The 25638-nt window shown below is 45.3% G+C and overlaps 1 protein-coding gene across 1 annotated transcript in view; it reads left to right on the top strand.

The window, feature by feature from the left end:
* The window catches only part of LOC126483783 (tensin), a 512889-nt gene that overhangs the window by 328996 nt on the left and 158255 nt on the right, over positions 1 to 25638 (top strand). The window contains exon 7 of the mRNA XM_050106942.1: positions 10740 to 11184. Coding sequence (XP_049962899.1) covers positions 10740 to 11184 — 445 coding nt within the window. The remainder of the gene's footprint in view (positions 1 to 10739; positions 11185 to 25638) is intronic.

The raw sequence follows: 25638 nt of genomic DNA, 5'->3' as shown, positions 1-25638 counted from the left end.
ACGGGAACCGGTGGTACCTCTGCGCCAAGACCGTTGATCACTGAAACATCAAGGCAGCAATGTTTATTTTCTCCTTTTTGTGAGAGGCATTAGTGAAAGAAATGTGAAACATGTGCCAAATGCCTTGGATTGGTAACACAATACAAGTCTGGAGCAGCGTGTAGATAACACGGCGCAAGCTAGTTTGGAACTACGATTCGAATTGTCTGTAGTAGACGGGAAGTGAAACGGCAACGCGAAACAAGTGTATGTGTAGGGCTTCTGAAATCTGTCTGTGGACTTCCTATCAAGTGATGACACGATCGAGGGGATACTTGACAGCTGTTCTATTCTTGGCTCTGACTGTCAGAAGGGACGCAGCGTGTGGTAGGAAGATCCGAACAGTTGGTGTTCCGCAGAACGGCCGCGGCCGGTGATAAGGGCTTTCCGCCAACGCGCGACACGACTTTCCTCTTTCGCTGAGGTCGGCGCCAGTGGACGCTGGGCGTAAGGCAGAGACGGACGCACGAAATCTGCGCTCTCAGACTCGCACTGCGCCGCCGCTGCCTCACAGCGCTTTTTTCTGTATTCTCACTGTTGTGCTATAGCGCCGCTATGGCTACCAAACTTTTGCGTAAGTACACACGAATAGTTCCTGCTTGTTTCTTGTAAGTATAACTGGGCAAACCATTCCTCTTACTCAGTACAACCATCTTGTTCATCTCTCTCTCTCTCTCTCTCTCTCTCTCTCTCTCTCTATATATATATATATATATATATATATATATATATATATATATATTAGTACTTTCTGCATTTCAATACTTAACAACTCCCCACATAGCGTCGGATTTTCTGTGGCCTGAAAGGACATGAGTACATTAAAGACGACTGAGAGATCTATCGTAAGGGAAGTGTGACTTCGTGAGTGAGTATATGACTGTAGTTCGAAATGTTCTGCATTCGACCCCCATTTAGTCGTAAGCCAATTTCCTTCGTCACCTAACATGATTTTCTTCCTTTCTGATTTTGTACGCCCAAGAGTAAAGTTACACAATAGTTCGGCTACAAGGTAGACTGTAAGTCACTATACAACTGAGTGGGTGAACTGGTTCCAATCGGCCAACAGCATTAATAAAAGGTATATTCTTCAGATGGTAAGTATCTGAGAATATAGGCACTCGTATTGTTAACCTTCCCCACTTTTTCTTTTGAAGCTTCACTGTTGTTGTTGTTGTTGTTGTGGTCTTCAGTCCTGAGACTGGTTTGATGCAGCTCTCCATGCTACTCTATCCTGTGCAAGCTTCTTCATCTCCCAGTACGTACTGCAGCCTACATCCTTCCGAATCTGCTTAGTGTACTCATCTCTTGGTCTCCCTCTACGATTTTTACCCTCCACACTGCCCTCTAATACTAAATTGGTGATCCCTCGATGTCTAAGAACATGTCCCACCAACCGATCCCTTCTTCTAGTCAAGTTGTGCCACAAGCTCCTCATCTCCCCAATTCTATTCAATACCTCCTCATTAGTTATGTGATCTACCCATCTAATCTTCAGCATACTTCAGTAGCACCACATTTCGAAAGCTTCTGTTCTCTTCTTGTCTAAAGTATTTATCGTCCACGTTTCACTTCCATACATGGCTACACTCCATACAAATACTTTCAGAAACGACTTCCTGACACTTAAATCTATACTCGATGTTAACAAATTTCTCTTCTTCAGAAACGCTTTCCTTGCCATTGCCAGTCTACATTTCGTATCCTCTCTACTTCGACCATCATCAGTTATTTTGCTCCCCAAATAGCAAAATTCCTTTACTACTTTAAGTGTCTCATTTCCTAATCCAATTCCCTCAGCATCACCCGACTTAATTCGACTACATTCCATTATCCTCGTTTTGCTTTTGTTGATGTTCATCTTATACCCTCCTTTCAAGACACTATCCATCCCATTCAACTGCTCTTCCAAGTCCTTTGCTGTCTCTGACAGAATTACAATGTCATCGGCGAACCTCAAAGTTTTTATTTCTTCTCCATGGATTTTAATACCTACTCCGAATTTTTCTTTTGTTTCGTTCACTGCTTGCTCAATATACAGATTGAATAACATCGGGGAGAGGCTACAACCCTGTCTCACTCCCTTCCCAACCACTGCTTCCCTTTTATGTCCCTCGACTCTTATAACTGCCATCTGGTTTCTGTACAAATTGTAAATAGCCTTTCGCTCCCTGTATTTTACCCCTGCCACCTTCAGAATTTGAAAGAGCGTATTCCAGTCAACATTGTCAAAAGCTTTCTCCAAGTCTACAAATGCTAGAAACGTAGGTTTGCCTTTTCTTAATCTAGCTTCTAAGATACGTCGTTGGGTCAGTATTGCCTCACGTGTTCCAGTATTTGTACGGAATCCAAACTGATCTTCCCCGAGGTCGGCTTCTACTAGTTTTTCCATTCGTCTGTAAAGAACCCGCGTTAGTATTTTGCAGCCGTGACTTATTAAACTAATAGTTCGGTAATTTTCACATCTGTCAACACCTGCTTTCTTTGGGATTGGAATTATTATATTCTTGTTGAAGTCTGAGGGTATTTCGCCTGTTTCATACATCTTGTTCACCGGATGGTAGTGTTTCATCAGGACTGGCTTTCCCAAGGCTGTCAGTAGTTCTAATGGAATGTTGTCTACTCCCGGGGCCTTGTTTCGACTCAGGTCTTTCAGTGCCCTGTCAAACTCTCCACGCAGTATTATATCTCCCATTTCATCTTCATCTACATCCTCTTCCATTTCCATAATATTGTCCGTAAGTACATCGCCCTTGTATGGACCCTCTATATACTCCTTCCACCTTTCTGCTTTCCCTTCTTTGCTTAGAACTGGGTTTCCATCTGAGCTTTTGATATTTATACAAGTGGCTCTCTTTTCTCCAAAAGTCTCTTTAATTTTACTGTATGCTGTATCTATCTTACCCCTGAAATAAGCCTCTACATCCTTACATTTGTCCTCTAGCCATGCCTGCTTAGCTATTTTGCACCTCCTGTCGATCTCATTTTTGAGACGTTTATATTCCTTTTTGCCTGCTTCATTTACTGCATTTTTATATTTTCTCCTTTCATCAATTAAATTCAGTATTTCTTCTGTAACCCAAGGATTTCTACTAGCCCTCGTCGTTTTACCTACTTGATCCTCTGCTGCCTTCACTACTTCATCCCTCAAAACTGCCCATTCTTCTTCTACTGTATTTCTTTCCCCCATTCCTGTCAATTGTTCCCTTATACTCCCCCTGAAACTGTGTACAACCCCTGGTTTAGTCAGTTTATCCAGGTCCCATCTCCTCAAGTTCCCACCTTTTTGCAGTTTCTTCAGTTTTAATCTACAGGTCATAACCAATAGATTGTGGTCAGAGTCCACATCTGCCCCTGGAAATGTCTTACAATTTAAAACCTGGTTCCTAAATCTCTGTCTTACCATTATATAATCTATCTGATACCTTTTACTATCTCCAGGGTTCTTCCATGTATACAACCTTCTTTCATGGTTCTTAAACCATGTGTTAGCTATGATTATGTTGTGCTCTGTGCAAAATTCTACCAGGCGGCTTCCTCTTTCATTTCTTAGCCCCAATCCATATTCACCTACTACGTTTCCTTCTCTCCCTTTTCCTACACTCGAATTCCAGTCACCCATGACTATTAAATTTTCGTCTCCCTTCACAATCTGAATAATTTCTTTTATTTCATCATACATTTCTTCAATTTCTTGGTCATCTGCAGAACTAGTTGGCATATAAACTTGTACTACTGTAGTAGGCGTGGGCTTCGTGTCTATCTTGGCCACAATAATGCGTTCACTATGCTGTTTGTAGTAGCTTACCCGCATTCCTATTTTCCTATTCATTATTAAACCTACTCCTGCATTACCCCTATTTGATTTTGTGTTTATAACCCTGTAGTCACCTGACCAGAAGTTCCTCCTTCCACCGAACTTCACTAACTCCCACTATATCTAACTTTAACCTATCCATTTACCTTTTTAAATTTTCTAACCTACCTGCCCGATTAAGGGATCTGACATTCCACGCTCCGATCCGTAGAACGCCAGTTTTCTTTCTCCTGATAACGACGTCCTCTTGAGTAGTCGCCGCCCGGAGATCCGAATGGGGGACTATTTTACCTCCGGAATATTTTACCCAAGAGGACGCCATCATCATTTAATCATACAGTAAAGCTGCATGCCCTCGGTAAAAATTACGGCTGTAGTTTCCCCTTGCTTTCAGCCGTTCGCAGTACCAGCACAGCAAGGCCGTTTTGGCTAGTGTTACAAGGCCAGATCAGTCCGTCATCCAGACTGTTGCCCCTGCAACTACTGAAAAGGCTGCTGCCCCTCTTCAGGAACCACACGTTTGTCTGGCCTCTCAACAGATACCCCTCCGTTGTGGTTGCACCTACGGTACGGCTATCTGTATCGCTGAGGCACGCAAGCCTCCCCACCAACGGCAAGGTCCATGGTTCATGGGGGGAAGGAAGCTTCACTATAGGGGAAAAAAACGATACACCACGGAGTAATTATTAGAATGGGATGGAAGCTCAGTTGTGATATTTGGCTTGCCGATTACTATCGAATAGTTCTGGTATTCATCAACAGTGATCTGGGGAAACCATAGAAAATCGAATTAGGAGTGGCTGGAAAGATGTTCGAAATGTATTCGTCTCCAACCTGGGCGCAATGTCTTAACCTCTGGGTCACCTTGCACACGCAGAATAAAGCTCACATTTCCGGCTGCGTAAGGAAAGAATCAAAAGTTTAAGACATTCCTTGTTACGCCACGATCTGGTTTATCTCAAAAAATACGGTGTACTAAATACGGCACAATGCTACAAATAATTTGCTAAATAAACAATTAATTAAGATTGTGACGCATCGTTTTTTTTCTGTTTCAGTGCTAGTAAATCCAAGGCATAGTGAATTATTTAATATTGTTATTGCAGGAATAATTGCCTAAAATCTTTTCACGAGATTGCTGACCGACTTTCTGTTGTGATTTTCCTGGGCAGTGCAAATCAAGCTCGAATTCAGAATAAAACAAATAAAAAAAGTAGACCGGTGGTCAGTTCCTTCAAATATGAATACCAGGAAAACTGAGTGAAAAAGGCCTTGAGAGGTTACGGAGAAGCAATCTGAGTGGCCGAGTTGTCGGCTGCGGCCCGGGGAAAATGCCCGCCTGACCTTGCACACGCGCGGGGCCAAGGTGAGTGTTAGCTCCGCCGTGGGCTGCGGGCCCCGCTGTCGTTGCGTCATTATTTGCGTTTCGCTGAGCAAACGGAGCGCGCGAATTTGCAGCCGCACCGACGGCTCCATTTTAAGAGGAGCGCTCTCGGCCTTGTTCGTCCGCTAAAGTGGGCGGCAAATACTTGTGCGCTTTCCGTTTTCGGATCAACATGCCGTGGAAATGAAAATTAAAACACACACACACACAGACACAGGGGAAGAGAGAGAGAGAGAGAGAGAGAGAGACGAAGACAGACGGAACGACAGAGGAAAAACAAACTGTTTACATTTCCGCCCTGTTTGTTTGCCCTCCACAGTTCTGTCGCAGTAACTGGTACTCGAGAGGGATACGTCGCTTTTAGGTATGGGCTTCACCACAGCACTACACATTGACACTCTTTTATTATTCCAAAACATATGGACAAAAAACTGGTAGTAACGCTTCCACACAGCTTGTCGTATGCGTGCTCTGTTTTAACACGTTTGTATTAGGTCGCTTTCTTGCCTGTTTCCTCGGTACAAATGCCACAGTTGTTTTTAAACTAACGTCCCGATGAGCTACATATTTGAAACTTTCAGGATAGCTCAGAAGTGGACAACGATGCAGTATTAACTTTTTTCGCGTCTGGTGTGTGGCGGAGGGTAGCTACTTCGTTTTTCTGCGTGTCTGTTCGGTGCAAATTTTACGGTTGATTTTAAACTAACTTCCCGATGAGCTAGAGACTTGAAACTTTTAACATGGTCGGGAACTGGATGAGAATGCAATATTTATTCGCTTCCTTGTTTTACGGAGGATATTTTGTGCACCACTGCCGTTTCCCCCTGTTCATGTTACAGATGCGAATATTTTGCGGTGGATGTGGGGCAAGTTGTCTGATTGCTACCAACAGCAGAGCACAGATGACGGGCACGAAGCGCATGGGGACCCGATCGGTGCCTGAGTTTAGACTTTGCTTACATTTGATGCGTTAAACAAGAACCTCGTGGTACATTTTCTCTTACCGGCAAGCAGTGGTTTGCAGCTCTGTCAACTCCTTAATAGGTGAACAAGTTTTACACATGTCACGTAGAAGGATGTTTCCAATAATACAGAAAAACTGTGTAGTTCCATTAGAAAAAGATCGGTCTCATAATCTGGTAGTTATAAACTTTAAAAACTAATTTGGTACGCCAGAAAATTCCTAAGTTTTTTCACAGTTACATAGCGAAAATTGCGGTTCCACATTCTTAGTCGCTCTGGTTATATTTGAGGTGGACTGTCTGCTGTGTCACACTGTATCAACCCATTTTTTTTTCTTAACGTGTAAGAGAAAGCATTTTCATAACTGTAATCGGTCTATATCGCCAATATATTTGCTTCCTACAATTCTCACATTTTGTTAATAACGGTTAGTTGTCATCGGCTTTACGTCTTCGTCGTATATGATACGCATCGGTATTTTATGTTTTGCGTGTATTTTGACATAGTAGCGCTAAATTTAAAAACAGAGATAATGATGGGCAATGGTCCGATCTATTCGTTTATAAACTATTGTTGTTGTTGTTGTGGTCTTCAGTCCTGAGACTGGTTTGATGCAGCTCTCCATGCTACTCTATCCTGTGCAAGCTTCTTCATCTCCCAGTAACTACTGCAACCTACACCCTTCTGAATCTGCTTAGTGTTTTCATCTCTTGGTCTCCCCCTACGATTTTTATCCTCCACTCTGCCCTCCAATACTTAATTGGTGATCCCTTGATGCCTCAGAACATGTCCTACCAACCGATCCCTTCTTCTGGTCAAGTTGTGCCACAAACTTCTCTTTTCCCCAATCCTATTCAATACCTCCTCATTACCTATATGATCTACCCATCTAATCTTAAGCATTCTTCTGTAGCGCCACATTTCGAAAGCTTCTATTCTCTTCTTGTCTAAACTATTTATCGTCCATGTTTCACTTCCATATATGGGTACATTCCACACAAATACTTTCAGAGACGACTTCCTGACACTTAAATCTATACTCAATGTTAACATAGAAAGTTAAAAAAGTCGCGATGTAGGCAGAACAACAGAGCACAATGTATCAATAAATGATCACTGTCTCTTAATCTGACTTTGTGTTTTTATACGCACTGACCGTCCAAAACGTTCCGACACTGTTTTCCTCTTTTTTTTTTTTCGAGAGGCGCTAGCGATGTGACTAAGGTGGCAGCCTGAACTAACAACTGTAAACAACTTATGTGTGCTCGACCAGTCAGCTGTGAGCAGGCAGCGCTAAGTAGCGGACAAACGGTCGATGTGTGTCAACGTTGTTGCGTCAGAAAACGCAGTTGTGCAACATTCAAGTGTGCAAAACATAAACCCAGAATATTTTCAAGAAGAGAAAAGCGTGTGCAACGTTTGTGCCGCACACCTAGACTCCCGAACGAAAACGACGACACGTGCACGCCTTCCTCGACTTGATAGAGGTGCAGAACGCAGATAATTCTTTTCCGAAAAAAAAAAAACATCGTGGGTGAATATACTTGATGTTACCACTGCGAGTCTACCACAAGACGAAAAAGTGTAGAAATTCACATGAAGAGTCATCGCTTTGACGACTTAGCCAACGTTCAGTCCACTGTGACTCGTGAGTTGAACACCTTCCCAAAGAAGGACTTTTTTTTACAACTTCATCTGGTTGTATAAACGTTGTGCGCGTTGCATTCACCATCTTACGTATGTCTATTTTTAATTAAACCAGCCTCGAAACTTTTGTGTCCGATTGGAGTTCAAAAATGGTTCAAATGGCTCTGAGCGCTATGGGGCTTAACTGGTGTGGTCATCAGTCCCCTACAACTTAGAACTACTTAAACCTAACTAACCTAAGGACATCACACACATCCATGCCCGAGGCAGGATTCCAACCTGGGACCGTAGCGGTCGCGCGGTTCCAGGCTGTAGCGCCTAGAACCGTTCGGCCACTCCGGCCGGCCCGATTGGTGTACCTGTGTTCGCAGCTAGGCATCTTGTTAAGGCATTAACGAGGCCCAAAGGAGGCGAAGTGTCAGAGTGCTCAAAAGTGCGCGTGCGTACTCTGGGATAATCCGCTACGGTTCCTCCAACGAGTCATGTGCGGTACTCTTCCGATCCTTGCCCAACTGAAGAAGGAAGCTTGGGTTCCACTTCCTGTCGACATCGAGGTCAGTACAGAGGGAGCACAAGCTCGGATTGTGTCAAGAATGGTGAAGGAAATCGGCCGCGCCCTTTCTAAGGGCCCATCCCGGCATTTGCTTGGAACGATTTAGGGAAAATCACCGAAAACAGAAATGTGGATGGCCGGACACGGGTTAGAACCGTCGTCATCCCGAATGCGAGTCCAGTGTTCTAACCACTGCACCACTTCGCTCGGTGTGCCGAACTGACTCCGTGCTAAGGCTGTGATGGCTTTGAAGTTTGGAAATTTGTGGTAAGGACTGTGGAACCAAACTGCTGAGGCCATCGGCCCGTTGGCTTACACACTAATTAATCTAACTTAACCTAACTTACGATAAGGACAGCACACACACACCCGTGCCCGAGGGAGGGCTCGAACCTCTGTCGGGGGGAGCCGCGCGTACCATGACAAGACTCAGGCTGCACGGCTCCCCGGCGCGGCTAATGGCTTTGACGTCAACCGTCCATCACATATCTACATCTATATCTACATCTACATCCGTACTCCGCAAGCAACCTGACGGTGTGTGGCGGAGGGTACCTTGAGTACCTCTATCGGTACTCCCTTCTATTCCAGTCTCGTATTGTTCGTGTAAAGAAGGATTGTCGGTATGCCTTTGTGTGGGCTCTAATTTCTCTGATTTTATCCTCATGGTCTCTTCGCGAGATATACGTAGAAGGGAGCAATATACTGCTTGACTCCTCGGTGAAGGTATGTTCTACAAACTTCAACAAAAGCCCGAACCGAGCTACCGAACGTCCCTCCTGCAGTCTTCCACTGGAGTTTATCCATCATCTCCGTAACGCTTTCGCGATTACTAAATGATCCTGTAACGAAGCGCGCTGCACTCCGTTGGATCTTCTCTATCTCTTCTATCAACCCTATCTGGTACGGATCCCACACTGCTGAGCAGTATTCAAGCAGTGGGCGAACAAGCGTACTGTGACCTACCTGCTTTGTTTTCGGAGTGCATTTCCTTAGGATTCTACCAATGAATCTCAGTCTGGCATCTGCCTTACCGACGGTCAACTTCATATGATCATTCCATTTTAAATCACACCTAATGCGTACTCCCAGATAATTTATGGAATTAACTGCTTCCAGTTGCTGACCTGCTATATTGTAGCTAAATGATATGGGATCTTTCTTTCTATACATTCGCAGCACATTACATTTGTCTACATTGAGATTCAATTGCTATTCCCTGCACCATGCGTCAATTCGTAGCAGATCCTCCTGCATTTCAGTACAATTTTCCATTGTTACAACCTCTCTATATGCCACAGCATCATCCGCAAAAAGCCTCAGTGAACTTCCGATGTCATCCACAAGGTCATTTACGTATATTGTGAATAGCAACGGTCCTACGACACTCCCCTGCGGCACACCTGAAATCACTCTTACTTCGGAAGACTTGTCTCCATTGAGAATGACATGCTGCGTTCTGTTACCTAGGAACTCTTCAATCCAACCACGCAATTGGTCTGATAGTCCATACGCTCTTACTTTGTTCATTAAACGACTGTGGGGAACTGTATCGAACGCCTTGCGGAAGTCAAGAAACACGGCATCTACCTGGGAACCCGTGTCTATAGACCTCTGAGTCTCGTGGGGGAATAGCGCGAGCTGGTTTTCACACGATCGTCTTTTTAGAAACCCATGCTGATTCCTACAGAGTAGTTTTCTAATCTCCAGAAAAGTCATTACACTCGAACATAATACGTGTTCCAAAATTCTACAACTGGTCGACGTTAGAGTTGTAGGTCTATAGTTCTGCAGAGCTGTTCGACGCCCCTTCTTGGAAACGGGGATGACCTGTGCCCTTTTCCAATCCTTTGGAACGCTACGCTCTTCTAGTGACCTACGGTACACCGCTGCAAGAAGGGGGGGCAAGTTCCTTCGCATACTCTGTGTAAAATCGAACTGGTATCCCATCAGGTCCAGCGGCCTTTCCTCTTTTGAGCGATTTTAATCGTTTCTCTATCCCTCTGTCGTCTTTTTCGATATCTACCATTTTGTCATCTGTGCGGCAGTCTAGAGAAGGAACTACAGTGCAGTCTTCTTCTGTGAAACAGCTTTGGAAATAGACATTTAGTATTTCGGCCTTTAGTTTGTCGTCCTCTGTTTCAGTACCATTTTGGTCACATAGCCATGCCTTGTTCAATTATCTCCTCAAATGAGTTCAGGTTCCCGAGGCTGAAAATAATGCAGACATGTAGTTGCGTTTGTGAGTGCAATCGAGCGTCTGTTGCGAGGAGGTTCAGATACAGCTCGCTTGCCCTCTGCCAGAGAACTGACGTACGTTTTTGTTGTATCAACAGGTGTGAACCACACGTACGGACCGCTGGACGGGTCGCTGTACGCGACCATCAGCAAGAAGGAGCAGCAGCAACAGCAGCAGCTGCAGCTGCAGCAACAGCAGCTGCAGCAGCAACAGCAGCTGCAGCAGGTGCACGTGCACCAGACGGGCCCGCCGCCGGCGCACCACCTGCACCAGCACGCCCACGCGCACCCGCACCAGCACCAGGTGGCGCACGCGCTGACGGTCGAGGAGGTGGAGGCGGTGGCCAGCCCGCACACCGTCTCCATGGACTCGGGCATCTCGTCGGCGGGCAACGGGCTGTCCAAGACGGCGTCGTCGTCGGCGCCCGCCACCGCCACCTCGTCGTGCCCGTCGGCAGAGGAGCAGCACCGAGCCTTGGACGCCCTGCTGACCGACATGCTGCTCACCGTGCAGAGCATACCCGACCTGCCGCCGCCGCCCAGGTATGTGGAGCTGCCGGCCACTGCTTCAGAGCTCAGCACCAGCTTTCTACATCTACATCTACACACGTACTCCGCAATCCACCATACGGTGCGTGGTGGAGGGTACCTCGTACCACAACTGGCATCTTCTCTGCCTGTTCCACTCCCAGACAGAACCAGGGAGATTGTTTCTCAAAATTCTAACTGTGTGTCCTTATGTGCCACCTGTTAGTTGTAACTGGCAAACCACGGTGGCCGTGGACAAGCAGGTGCAGCGGTTGGTATCCTACGCGTTCTACTCGTATACACTGACAGCCTTGCCTTGACCATCCTTTTAGTAGCGACAAATTACGCTTAGTAACGATGTTGTCGTAGTTAACACTGTACTTAGGTACTAACTGTAGTGTAGGCATGGTAGATTTTCTACTATTTTTAATTTTTCAATACTTTTATAAAATTGTGTGTTTATTAAATATTATTCGGACGTTTTCACGTTAACTGAACGAAAATTTATGTTTCCTTTGGTAGATCTGAGGATGGTTGCTAGTCAAACGATAGCTCTTATCGTCTAGTTATTACGTTATACTGCGACACCAGCCAAGGTAGCTGAGAACGCTAACGCGCTGCTTCCTAGACTCGGGTAGACTCGCCGGCCCCAGACCGAATCCGCCCGGCGCATTAACGACGAGGGCCGGTGTGCCGGCCAGCCTGGATGTGGTTTTTAGGCGGTTCTCCACATCCCTCTAGGTGAATACTGGGCTGGTCCCCACGATCCGCCTAAGTTACACGCATCACAGACATTTGAAACACGTTCGCACTATTTCACGATTTACAGTCGATATAGACAGTTGGGGTACACTGATTCCATCCCATGGGGTACGGGGTGGCGGAAGGAAGGGCATCCGACCACCCCTAAAATTAACCTTTCCAACTCCGTTGTAACCACGCCGACCCTGCGATCGCTGCGGGACTAAGGCGTAAGCGAAAGAAGATTACATTATACTGCGGCAATTAATATGTATAATGAATTGTACAGATCGCTGCTGTTGCTCCCTCACATGACGTTATCTCTTACAAATTATGTTGCCTTTTGTCTGCTTCGAGTGCTGTGCTTTTATACATTCTTCTTTCATCTGTTTAACTCATTGCTGCCCGCATCTCGTGGTCGTGCGGTAGCGTTCTCGCTTCCCACGCCCGGGTTCCCGGGTTCGATTCCCGGCGGGGTCAGGGATTTTCTCTGCCTCGTGATGACTGGGTGTTGTGTGATGTCCTTAGGTTGGTTAGGTTTAAGTAGTTCTAAGTTCTAGGGGACTGATGACCATAGATGTTAAGTCCCATAGTGCTCAGAGCCATTTGAACACAACGAGGGACAAATGACTGCCTCTGTACGAGCCCTAATCTCTCTTATCTCTGTGGTCTTTCCGCGAATACTCTGTGCCAATTGGTATGGGTGGAGGTTATACTTAACAGCCGAACTAAGTTAATAATTGGCTCCTTCTGCCGACCCCCAGACTCCGATGATATAGCTGCTGAACAGTTCAGAGAAAATTTCAGTCTCGTAACAAATAAATACCCCACTCATACGGTTATAGTTGGTGGGGACTTCAACCTTCCCTCGATATGTTGGCAAAACTACTTGTTCAAAACCGTTGGTAGGCAGAAAACATCTTCCGAGATCGTCCTAAATGCCTTCTCCGAAAATTATTTCGAGCAGTTAGTCCACGAACCCACGCGAATTGTAAATGGTTGCGAAAACACACTTGACCTCTTAGCCACAAACAATCCAGAGCTAATAGAGATCATCATGACTGATACAGGGAATAGTGATCACAAGGTCGTTGTAGCTAGGCTCAATACCGTTTCTTCCAAATCCACCAGAAACAAACGCAAAGTAATTTTTTTTAATAAAGCGGATAAAGTGTCACTGGAAGCCTTCCTAAGAGACAATCTCCATTCCTTCCGAACTGACTATGCAAATGTAGACGAGGTGTGGCTCAAATTCAAAGATACAGTAGCAACAGCAATTGAGAGATTCATACCTCATAAATTGGTAAGAGATGGAACTGATCCACCATGGTACACAAAACAGGTCCGAACGCTGTTGCAGAGGCAACGGAAAAAGCATGCAAAGTTCAGAAGAACGCGAAATCCCGAAGATTAGCTAAAATTTACAGACGAACGAAATTTGGCACGGACTTCAATGCGAGATGCCTTTAATAGGTTCCACAACGAAACATTGTCTCGAAATTTGGTAGAAAATCCGAAGAAATTCTGGTCTTATGTAAAGTACACAAGCGGCAAGACGCAGTCAATACCTTCGCTGCGCAGTGCCGATGGTACTGTTACCGACGACCGTGCCGCTAAAGCGGAGTTATTGAACGCTGCTTTCCGAAATTCCTTCACCAGAGAAGACGAATGGAATATTCCAGAATTTGAAACACGAACAGCTGCTAGCATGAATTTCTTAGAAGTAGATACCTTAGGGCTTGCGAAGCAACTCAAATCGCTTGATACGGGCAAGTCTTCAGGCCCAGATTGTATACCGATTAGGTTCCTTTCACATTACGCTGATACAATAGCTCCCTACTTAGCAATCATATACAACCGCTCGCTCACCGATAGATCTGTACCTACAGATTGGAAAATTGCGCAGGTCGTACCAGTGTTTAAGAAGGGTAGTAGGAGTAATCCATCGAACTACAGACCTATATCATTGACGTCGGTTTGCAGTAGGGTTTTGGAACATATACTGTATTCAAACATTGTGAATCGCCTCGAAGGGAACGATCTATTGATACGTAACCAGCATGGTTTCAGAAAACATCGTTCTTGTGCAACGCAGCTAGCTCTCTATTCGCACGAAATAATGGCCACTATCGACAGGGGATCTCAAGTTGATTCCGTATTTCTAGATTTCCGAAACGCTTTTGACACCGTTCCTCACAAGCGACTCCTAATCAAGCTGCGGCCCTATGGGGTATCGTCTCAGTTGTGCGACTGGTTTCGTGATTTCCTGTCAGGGAGGTCGCAGTTCGTAGTAATAGACGTCAAATAATCGAGTAAAACTGAAGTGATATCGGGTGTTCCCCAGGGAAGCGTCCTGGGACCTCTGCTGTTCCTGATCTATATAAATGACCTGAGTGACAATCTGAGCAGTTCTCTTAGGTTGTTCGCAGATGATGCTGTAATTTACCGTCTAGTAAGGTCATCCGAAGACTAGTATCAGTTGCAAAGCGATTTACAAAAGATTGCTGTACGGTGTGGCAGGTGGCAGTTGACGCGAAATAACGAAAAGTGTGAGGTGATCCACACGAGTTCCAAAAGAAATCCGTTGGAATTCGATTACTCGATAAATAGTACAATTCTCAAGGCTGTCAATTCAACTAAGTACCTGGGAGTTAAAATTACGAACAATAAGTTGGAAAGACCACATAGATAATATTGTGGGGAAGGCGAGCCAAAGGTTGCGTTTCATTGGCAGGACACTTATAAGATGCAACAAGTCCACTAAAGAGACAGCTTACGCTACACTCGTTCGTCCTCTGTTAGAATATTCCTGCGCGGTGTGGGATCCTTACCAGGTGGGGTGACGGAGGACATCGAAAGGGTACAAAAAAGGGCAGCTCGTTTTGTATTATCACGTAATAGGGGAGAGATAAGCGAGTTGGGATGGAAGTCATTAAAGCAAAGACGTTTTTCGTCGCGGCGAAATCTATATACGAAATTTCAGTCACCAGCTTTCTCTACCGAATGCGAAAATATTTTGTTGAGCCCAGCCTACATAGGTAGGAATGATCATCAAAATAAAATAAGAGAAATCAGAGCTCGAACAGAAATGTTTAGGTGTTCGTTTTTCCCGCGCACTGTTCGGGAGTGGAATGGTGGAGAAATAGTATGATTGTGGTTCGATGAACCGTCTGCCAAGCACTTAAATGTGAATTGCAGAGTAATCATGTAGATGTAGATGTAGATGTAAGTTGGCGGCAGCAAAATTGTACTGCAGTCAGCCTCAAATGCTGGTTCTCTAAATTTCCTCAGTAGCGATTCACGAAAAGAACGCCTCCTTTCCTCTAGAGACTCCCACCCGAGTTCCTGAAGCATTTCCTTAACACTCGCGTGATGAGCAAACCTACTAGTAACAAATCTAGCAGCCCGCCTCTGAAATGCTTCTATGTCCGACGAATTTGTAGCAGTTCTGAATAGAATGCCGTGAAGTTTTTCCTTCAGTTTCGAAATCGAGTTGAACTCACGAGGGCTTAAGTCAGGGGAGTGCAGTAGGTGGTATAGGACTTAGCAGCCCCATCAGTCAAACAAATCAGTAACAGCTTGCACTGTACGTATTTGAGCATTGTCCTGCAAAATGATGGTCAGGTCCTGAGAAAGTGTCATCACTTATGTCTCTAAGCTGGTCGTAAGTTGTGTTCCAAAAATGAACAGCATGCTGGTGACTACATTGAAAGTCAGTAAAAGTTTGAAACACGTATTTATTTTGTACCAGCTGTAAATAACTAGTTGCCACTATTAAAGTTCCAACCCTCATATAACAGCACTATTGTCGCTAAGACTGTAGCATAGGCAACTTGCACAGATAGCAGCGTTGACCAAAAAAAGAAAAAAACTGTCTCGTAAACTTGGGTTCTAAACTGGACACCTTAACAGCTAAAAGCACTTGTTCATCTTTGCAACTGTGAAACACATCTCTCTTACTGAACAAGTGCTCATTGCTCATAAGGTATGCATTTGAGAGCCCATGTTTACTAGACAGTTCTTTGTTTTTTTGGTCTGTATTACCTCCTGTCCATCTACCCCCCCACACACGCACACCGAAAATGTGGAAAGCAATGAGTTTTCAGTAGAAGACGTCCATTATGGGGGGTATCAAAACGATTTTCGCTTATAACTTTCGACTCGGTCGTTTCCGGACCAGGATCCCTTACCCCAGTCTTATACATTTGACCTTCTTCATCATTCCTGAAAGTTGATAAGATTATCACAGAATTATGCTGTTTTATTTGTTTATTTTTCTCAGTCGTCAGTCTTCTGGCTGGTCTGATGCGGTCACCACGAATTCCTTTTCATCTGAAAGAAGCCCTTGCAATCTACGTCCTCAGTTATTTGCTGTATGTATTCCAGTCTCTGTCTTCCTCTGCAGTTTTTCCCTCTACTACAAAGGAAGTTCTTCCCTGATGTCTTAACAGACATCCATCCTATCGCTTCTTCTTGTCGGTGTTTTCCACATATTCCTGTCATCGCCTATTCTACAGAGAACCTTCTCCTTTCCTTATTTTAACATTCCACATAATGTTCAGTTTTCATCTGTAGCATCACATCTCAAATGCTTCGATTCTCTTTTTTTCCGGTTTACCCACAGTCTATGTCTATGCTTTGGTCCAAAAGCACATTCTCAGAAATTCTTCCTCAAGTTAAGGCCTATGTTTCATACTAGTAGGATTCTCATGGCGAGGAAAGCCCTTCTTGCCAGCGCTAGTCTGCTTTTTTATGTCGCCATTGTTCTATCCGTCATACGTCATTTTGCTGCATGGGCAGCAGAATTCCGTAATTACATGTAAGTCGTGATCACCAATTATGATGTAAAGTTTCTCGCTGTTCTCGTTTCTGCAATTGCTCATTACCTTCGTCTTTCTCCAAAAAATGTCTCTGAGCACTATGGGACTTAACTTCTGAGGTCATCAGTCCCCTAGAACCTAGAACTACTGAAACCTATCTAACCTAAGGACATTACACACATCCACACCCGAGACAGGGTTCGAACCTGCGACCGTAGCGGTCGCGCGGTTCCAGACTGAAGCGCCTAGAACCGCTCGGCCACCTCGGCTGGCCGTGTTTCTTCGATTTACCGTCAGTTCACATTCTGTACTCATTACACTGTTCATTTTATTCAACAAGTCCCTTAATTCTTCTTCAATTTAACTGAGGATAGCTATCTCATCAGGGAATCTTATCGTTAATACCTTTTCACTTTAAGTTTTAATCCTACTCTCGAAACTTTCTTGCTTCTTTAGTGTACTGATTGAACAGTAGGGGCGAAAGACTACATCACTCCCTGTCTTACACACTTTTTAATCCGAGCACTTTGTTCTCAGTCTTCCAGTCTTACTGTTTCCTCTTGTTTCTTGTACATGTAATATATTACTCGTCTTTCCCCGTAACTTACCGCTATTTTTCTAACTCTGTATGTTGCTGAAAAGTACCTCCATCATCGGTACGGATAAGTTTGCACCAGTGCTGACAGGTGTCCTTAACGTGATTTAAAGTTTTTGAAATTAGAGGAATCTTCTCTCAAAACGAAACAAAATAACACTTACATTTCTTAATTAGTTGAGTTCTTGAATACGCGTAGCATTCTTATTGCTGACTGATTCATTGGACTCTCTCACAGACCAAATGCATATTGTAGGGAACGAATAGTAATACAGATCGTTAAAATCGCTAATGACTTCTGTAATTGGTGGAAAGAGAAGTGAGGGAGAGGTGGGGGGGAGGGGCAATTGGGCGTGGCGAAAGGGGTGGACACGGAAGAGGTTTGGTCGTGGGTTAAGGTGTGCACATTATAGTGCGGATGAAGCTATGAAAAGTAGGTTTGTATCTCATTCGCAAACGCTTCGTTGGATACCAGTGATTATTTCCAAGGTGTGTAGTGACGTGTAAAAGATCAAGATGTGCAGTCTGTAGGGTATGACACACGAAGTGCCAACCAGTCAAGATAGCTGTAATACGAGGTGCATTCAAGTTCTAAAACCTCCGATTATTTTTCTCCGGACTGGAAAGAGATAGAAACATGCGCATTGTTTTAAAATGAGGCCGCGTTCATTGTCAATACGTCCCAGAGATGGCAGCACCGTACGGCAGATGGAATTTTACCGTCAGTGGCGAGAATGAGAATTGTTTTAAATACTTAAAATGGCGACGTTTTCCTTACTTGAACAGCGTGCAATCATTCGTTTTCTGAATTTGCGTGGTGTGAAACCAATTGAAATTCATCGAAAGTTGAAGGAGACATGTGGTGATGGAGTTATGGATGTGTCAAAAGTGCGTTCGTGGGTGCGACAGTTTAATGAAGGCAGAACATCGTGTGACAACAAACCGAAACAACCTCGGGCTCGCACAAGCCGGTCTGACGACACGATCGAGAAAGAGGAGAGAATTGTTTTGGGGTATCGCCGAATGACTATTGAACAGATCGCCTCCAGAGTTGGCATTTCTGTGGGTTCTGTGCACACAATCCTGCATGACGACCTGAAAATGCGAAAAGTGTCATTCAGGTGGGTGCCACGAATGCTGACGGACGACCACATGGCTGCCCGTGTGGCATGTTGCCAAGCAATGTTGACGCGCAACGACAGCATGAATGGGACTTTCTTTTCGTCGGTTGTGACAATGGATGAGACGTGGATGCCATTTTTCAATCCAGAAACAAAGCGCCAGTCAGCTCAATGGAAGCACACAGATTCACCGCCACCAAAAAAATTTCGGGTAACCGCCAGTGCTGAAAAAATGATGGTGTCCATGTTCTGGGACAGCGAGGGCCTAATCCTTACCCATTGCGTTCCAAAGGGCACTACGCTAACAGGTGCATCCTACGAAAATGTTTTGAAGAACAAATTCCTTCCTGCACTGCAACAAAAACGTCCGGGAAGGGCTGCGCGTGTGCTGTTTCACCAAGTCGACGCACCCGCACATCGAGCTAACGTTACGCAACAGTTTCTTCGTGACAACAACTTTGAAGTGATTCCTCATGCTCCCTACTCACCTGACCTGGCTCCTAGTGACTTTTGGCTTTTTCCAACAATGAAAGACACTCTCCGTGGCCGCACATTCACCAGCCGTGCTGCTATAGCCTCAGCGATTTTCCAGTGGTCAAAACAGACTCCTAAAGAAGCCTTCGCCGCTGCCATGGAATCATGGCGTCAGCGTTTTGAAAAATGTGTACGTCTGCAGGGCAATTACGTCGAGAAGTAACACCAGTTTCATCGATTTCGGGTAAGTAGTTGATTAGAAAATAAATCGGAGGCCTTAGAACTTGAATGCACCTCGTATTTGGCAGCGGGAAAAATTCCCAGTCCAAGTGTAACAAATAAATCATGTTCCAAACGAAGTTTGCCTTCAGAGAACGACTTACAGCCCGCCCTCACAGCTTTGCTTGCGCCAGTAACTCATTTCCTACCTTCCAAACTTCACAGAATTTCTCCTGCATCTATTGCGGGGCTAGCACTCCTGGAAGAAAGTATGGTATGCAGAAGAGTTTATGTGCAGTTTGGACGGTAGGAAATGAGGCACTGGCATAAGTAAAGCTGTGAGGTGGGGGTTCGTGAGTCGTGATTGGACAGCTCAGTCGGTAAAGCACTTGCTCGTCAAAGGTAGAGGTCCTACGTTCGACTCCCGGTCCAACACAAAGTTTTAATCTGCGAGGAAGTTTCAGATCAGCGCACACTCCGACGCAGAGTGAAAATTCGTCCTGGAAACAATCTCTCAGGCTTTGGCTATGCCATACACCCACAACATCTTTTCCTACTGGAGTGATAGTGCCGCAAGTTATGCAAAATTCTGTGAAGTTTTGAAGGTAGAAGATGAGGTACGGGCGGAAGGAAAGCTGTGAGTTAGAGTGATGAGGGGTTGGGTTGTTTTGGGGAAGGAGACCAGACAGCGAGGTCATCGGTCTCATCGGATTAGGGAAGGATGGGGAAGGAAGTCGGCCGTCCCCTTTCAAAGGAACCATCCCGGCATTTGCATGGAGCGATTTAGGGAAATCTTGGAAAACCTAAATCAGGATGGCCGGACGCGGGATTGAACCGTCGTCCTCCCGAATGCGAGTCCAATGTCTAACCACTGTGCCACCTCGCTCAGTTTAGAGTGATGAGTCGTGCTTTTTAGCTCAGTTAGTAAAGCACTTGCCCGTCGAAGGCAAATTCCCCAAGTTCGAGTACCCGTTCGGCCGCTATAGTACTCATACGTTTCTTAAAGCGAGCAACAATGCTAGCGCTAAATGGCTCTGAGCACTATGGGACTCAACATCTTAGGTCATAAGTCCCCTAGAACTTAGAACTACTGAAACCTAACTAACCTAAGGACATCACACACACCCATGCCCGAGGCAGGATTCGAACCTGCGACCGTAGCAGTCCCGCGGTTCCGGACTGCAGCGCCAGAACCGCACGGCCACCGCGGCCGGCTGCTAGCGCTAAAGCTACGGGGAAGTGTCGGTTGTGTTTAGACGTGCCACAGAGAGGACTTCGGTACTGCATGCACAGGGAGCAGTCTGTGATGGTGTGGAGAGTTAAAAGGAAATAAGCGATGCTTGCTTTCTCTGCGGCTGCTGCATTCTGTGCATGACACTGAACAACACGAAAATAAGAAAGCAGTCATCACCGGTGGATAAACTAGGCGAGCAGAATATTTCTTCAAAAATCACTTGTTTTAGGTGACTAATACTCATTTCGAAATTAACTGAGAATGAGCGAGTATAATTATCGGATGATACTAGACCTGGTGCAACAGTAATTGACAAACCAGGAAACTGTGATGAGAGAACAAATTACTTTCTCCGAGGAGTTATCGACTGCTAGAAGTTTCCACGCCACCGGTGAATCGAATTCTGTCAGAAAACTGAACTTTTTGTGTGTACACGTCCTCACCGCCAGCGCCACTCTCTCTGAGATTCAAATGCACCCATTTCTCGGTATTACCGTGAATATACTGTACTATTTTCCGTTGAATTTCATACACTGTTGTTTGCGGCCTAAACTCGTTTAATGCTGTATCGCGTTTATTCCCGCTGTGACAGTCTTTACGTCTGATGTAGAATAAACAATACTTCAGTTTATATTGTCAATTGACACACTCACGTGCGCTTTGCACCACGTTGGCATATTCTGTCTTCGTGATTGGGAGCCTGGAAACCGTAAGGCCGCGGGATCGAATCCCAGTTAGACCCAGGATTTTTTCAGCCTACTTTTCCTCTGGCCTTCACCTCTCAGTGGCGTTAAGATAGACCGGGAACAACACGTGGTTCTGATTCCACGCTGAACTGTAGGTTGCCTTTCCCTGGTAGAATTACTGGGGTAGTTTAAGTAGGCGAAGTTGCGTCCAGTTGAAATAACTTGCAAAGAGGCGGCTGAAAATCGCTCTTCAGGGACTGGCAGCCACGCACGACATACGAATTTACTTTTTTTCTTTAAATCACTTTGTCAGCAAGCCGCGGCAGTTGTGAAACGCACATCTGCGAACGTCCTTACCGCTTGAAGGCACACGTGTGAGTAGACGCTTTGTCTTCTCTCGGTAACAACGTCACCTGTCCGTCCACGCACTTATAGTCTTGCCTAAGGGTTCCGTTCAACTTGTAATATCAGGATGAGAGTAGCAGGTTTAGGCAGTCTGTGCAACTCCGCGGTTTCTTGCTGTGTGCTAAAAGGAAACTGGACATGGACACTTAGTTACTACTCAAGGTCGTACCAAGCAAGAGGCAAGGAAGGACAACGCAACGAACATCCCCACTCCCCCTAGAAAAAAATATGATCTTTAAAAATTGACCGTGCGTCCTGCTCCGTAACAAGACGTACATATCAATCCAACATCAGTCTGAAGTAAAGCGGAACACGTGATGGACATCAGAACATATTAAACAATTAATAAATTGAAACACTTTGGCAGACGAAAACTGTGTACCAAACCGGGACTCGAACCCAGAAGCTTTTCCTTTCGCGGGTAAATGCTCTACCGACACAGCAATCCAGGCATAACCCACAATTCGCCCTCACAGCTCTGCTTTCGTCACTACCTCTACTCCACTTTCCAAACTTCACTGAAGTTCTCTTGCGTTCCTTGGATACTTGAAGTAGCCGCAGCATATAGAATTGTGTACAGGAAAATTTTCAACCAGCAGCGGAGCGTGCGCTGATTTGAAACTTCCCTGGTGATTACACACGTGCGCCTGATCCTAAAATATAAAGATATCGGGTTTCCAACTTAATTAGTTCGTACGTAGAAACGGCGCGTTTACTACAGAAGAGAACAGACCTTCTATATTTCACTGCTTTAAAAAATAGGAAGTATAACCTTCGATCAGCTTTGAAAACAGTGGACTCGTATTCTGGAGGAGTTGGTTTGTATTTCCGTCCGATCATCTAGATTTAGCTGTCCAGAATGAAACTTTCTTTCTGTGGCTGTGTGCGCGCTGTTTTGAAATTTCCTGGTTGATTAAAACTGCATGCCATTGCAGGGCTTGAACGCGAGACCTTGCCTTCCGCTCTTGTAAGAATACTGCTTGCGAAAGGTAAAGTTATGGGTTCCCAGCCTAGTAAATAAATTTATGTTATCCATGGCAATTATACCCGCTCTCATTTCAGGCGATTGCAAAAAAAGGTTTGTTTAGTATGTTGACATTCGAATTCCTGCCCTAATGAATCCGTCTTGAACGGTGTCCGTGCCTAGCGACTAACGATCTCAAGGACGACGGGAGGTAAATCACTAACCCTCCTTCCTCTTTCTTTCTCGTTCTTTATCACAATACAAATATAAAATGTTGTAATAATTTTTACTTCTGAGTTATCTCATTTTCAATAGTTGATAAAGCGTTCACAGATGGGAAATCACCTGTCCTTTTACAAACATAGCTGTATAGTTCATGTAAACCTACCTGGCAAAGCATTTATCTACGTCGAATTGGAAGCACATCTCCGTATTCTTCTGTACCCCATGTTACCGAGTTTCGATATCTTATTATGACTTTCGACGCCTGCGCTGCCAGTGCGTTTCTTCCGTCAGAACGCTACCAACGCAATCTCGACTCGAAACGACAGAATTGCCAGAGGTACTGCAGAGACTGCAATCTGCCGTGGAAGTCCCCTGTAACGACCCCCTCAAAGCCCTGCCGTTATTCGAATCGCAGTTTAATTAACACAGCGCTCTCCTCACGATTGGTTTTCTTTTCCCTCTTTGTTTTCGGCCGCCCGTGAAATTAGCCGAGACGGCGGACATCTTCCCGTTCCCGTTTCTGCGAAGGTCTAGGACAACAGGTGAAGGACGAATACTTGTACGAAAATTTAACGAACCAGAGACAATGTCCGCTTATAAAGACTCCTGCTTGTGGTCCATGGTGTTCCCTGCGGTGATGTTTCGTTGCTTATCTTCCGATTTCTGTGAACTTATATTACCTCTTCAAATTAGGAAAATGACACGCTAGCGGTAAACCATTAAACCACATCCTGTGCTTAAGTGAAGATGTTAGATATTCGAAACGAGCCAAATAACAAATTCCTTTGTGCGAGAGCTATTCGGAAAGTAAGGAACGATCGGTCCGGAAATGGAAAACACTGTGAAAATTCGATGAAGCTTTGCGAGATGTGCTGGGCAGTTTCTCTGGCACGCCAGTAGGTAAAGCCACTTTGCACTTCTCGGTTCCGAGCGCACAGTGAGCGCGTAAAGATACCCAAACAATAGCGTCTCCTGCCAAGTATGCGTGCCTGGCGAGAGATCTCTTCTGACTTCATGCAACCCCACATAACGTAACTGTCATGCAGTTCTTGGCCGCACACTACAGGACCAATAACGACCCTCCTGCAGCGTTTTCAGTGGGAAGCGTTCGGTTACCCACCACATAGCCCGGACTTGGCCCCCTCTGATTTTCACCTCTGCTCAGGTGCGTCGCTGCCTATGAACACAACATGCTAGCACAGGTCACGAGCAGCAGTCTAGCGTAGAAAACTGTCTGGAAGCGTAGGAGGCTGCCTCTTATGTCGAGTGGATTGGAAAGTTAGCACAACGCTTTGATAGATGTCTAAGTCTGAGCGGTGACAACTTAGCGTATTACACTACTGGCCATTAAAATTGCTACACCACGAGGATGACGTGCTACAGACGCGAAATTTAACCGACAGGAAGAAGATGCTGTGATATGCAAATGATTAGCTTTTCAGAGCATTCATACAAGGTTGGCGCTGGTGGCGACACCTACAACGTGCTGACATGAGAAAGGTTTCCAACCGATTTCTCATACACAAACAGCAGTTGACCGGCGTTGCCTGCTGAAACGTTGTTGTGATACCTCGTCTAAGGTGGAGAAATGCGTACCATCAAGTTTCTGACTTTGATAAAGGTCGGATTGTAGCGTATCGCGATTGCGGTTTATCGTATCGCGACATTGCTGCTCGCGTTGGTCGAGATCCAATGACTGTTAGCAGAATATGGAATCGGTGGGTTCAAGAGGGTAATACGGAACGCCGTGCTGGGTCCCAACGGCCTTGTATCACTAGCAGTCGAGATGACAGGCATGTTATCCGCACGGCTGTAACGGATCCTGCAGCCACGTCTCGATCCCTGAGCCAACGGATGGGGACGTTTGCAAGACAACAACCATCTGCACGAACAGTTCGACGACGTTTGCAGCAGCATGGACTATCTGCTCGGAGACCATGGCAGCGGTTACCCTTGACGCTGCATCACACACAAGAGCGCCTGCGATGGTGTACTCAATGACGAACCTGGGTGCACGAATGGCAAAACGTCATTTTTTCGGATGAATCCATGTTCTGTTTACAGCATCATGATGGTCGCATCCGTGTTTGGCGACATCGCGGTGAACGCACATTGGAAGCGCGTATTCGTCATCGCCATACTGGCGTATCACCCAGCGTGATGGTACGGGGTGCCATTGGTTACACATCTCGGTCATCTCTTGTTCGCATTGACGGCACTTTGAACAGTGGACGTTACATTTCAGATGTGTTACGACCCGTGGCTCTACCCTTCATTCGATGCCTGCGAAACCCTACATTTCAGCAGGATAATGCACGACCGCATGTTGCAGGTCCTGTACGGGCCTTTCTGGATAGAGAAAATGTTCGACTGCTGCTCTGGCCAGCACATTCTCCAGATCTCTCACCAATTAAAAACGTCTGGTCAATGGTGGCCGAGCAACTGGCTCGTCACAATACCCTAGTCACTAGTCTTGATGAACTGTGGTATCGTGTTGAAGCTGCATGGGCAGCTGTACCTGTACACGCCATCCAAACTATGTTTGACTCAATGCCCAGGCGTATCAAGGTCGTTATTGTGACCAGAGATGGTTGTTCTGGGTACTGATTTCTCAGGACCTATGCACCCAAATTGCGTGAAAATGTAATCACATGTCGGTTCTAGTATAATATATTTGTCCAATGAATACCCGTTTATCATCTGCATTTCTTCTTGATATAGCAATTTTTATATATATATATATATATATATATATATATATATATATATATATATACGATGTATGGCTATAAAATAATGGGACTATCGTTGTAAAACATGTTATTTCAAAAACATAGATATTTAGTTATTGTCATCGTGAACATACTCCCCTCGTCTATCCCTATAGCTCTCAGGCTAATTTTCCATTGATTGAAAATGTGCTGGAAGTCTTCCTCTGTGAGGTCCATGACGACGCGAGCCGCTTTTTCTTTCACTGCTTCAACG

This window comes from Schistocerca serialis, chromosome 6, assembly GCF_023864345.2.
Source record: "Schistocerca serialis cubense isolate TAMUIC-IGC-003099 chromosome 6, iqSchSeri2.2, whole genome shotgun sequence".
NCBI classification, from domain to species: domain Eukaryota; kingdom Metazoa; phylum Arthropoda; class Insecta; order Orthoptera; family Acrididae; genus Schistocerca; species Schistocerca serialis.
This window is presented reverse-complemented; position numbering and strand designations above follow the sequence as displayed.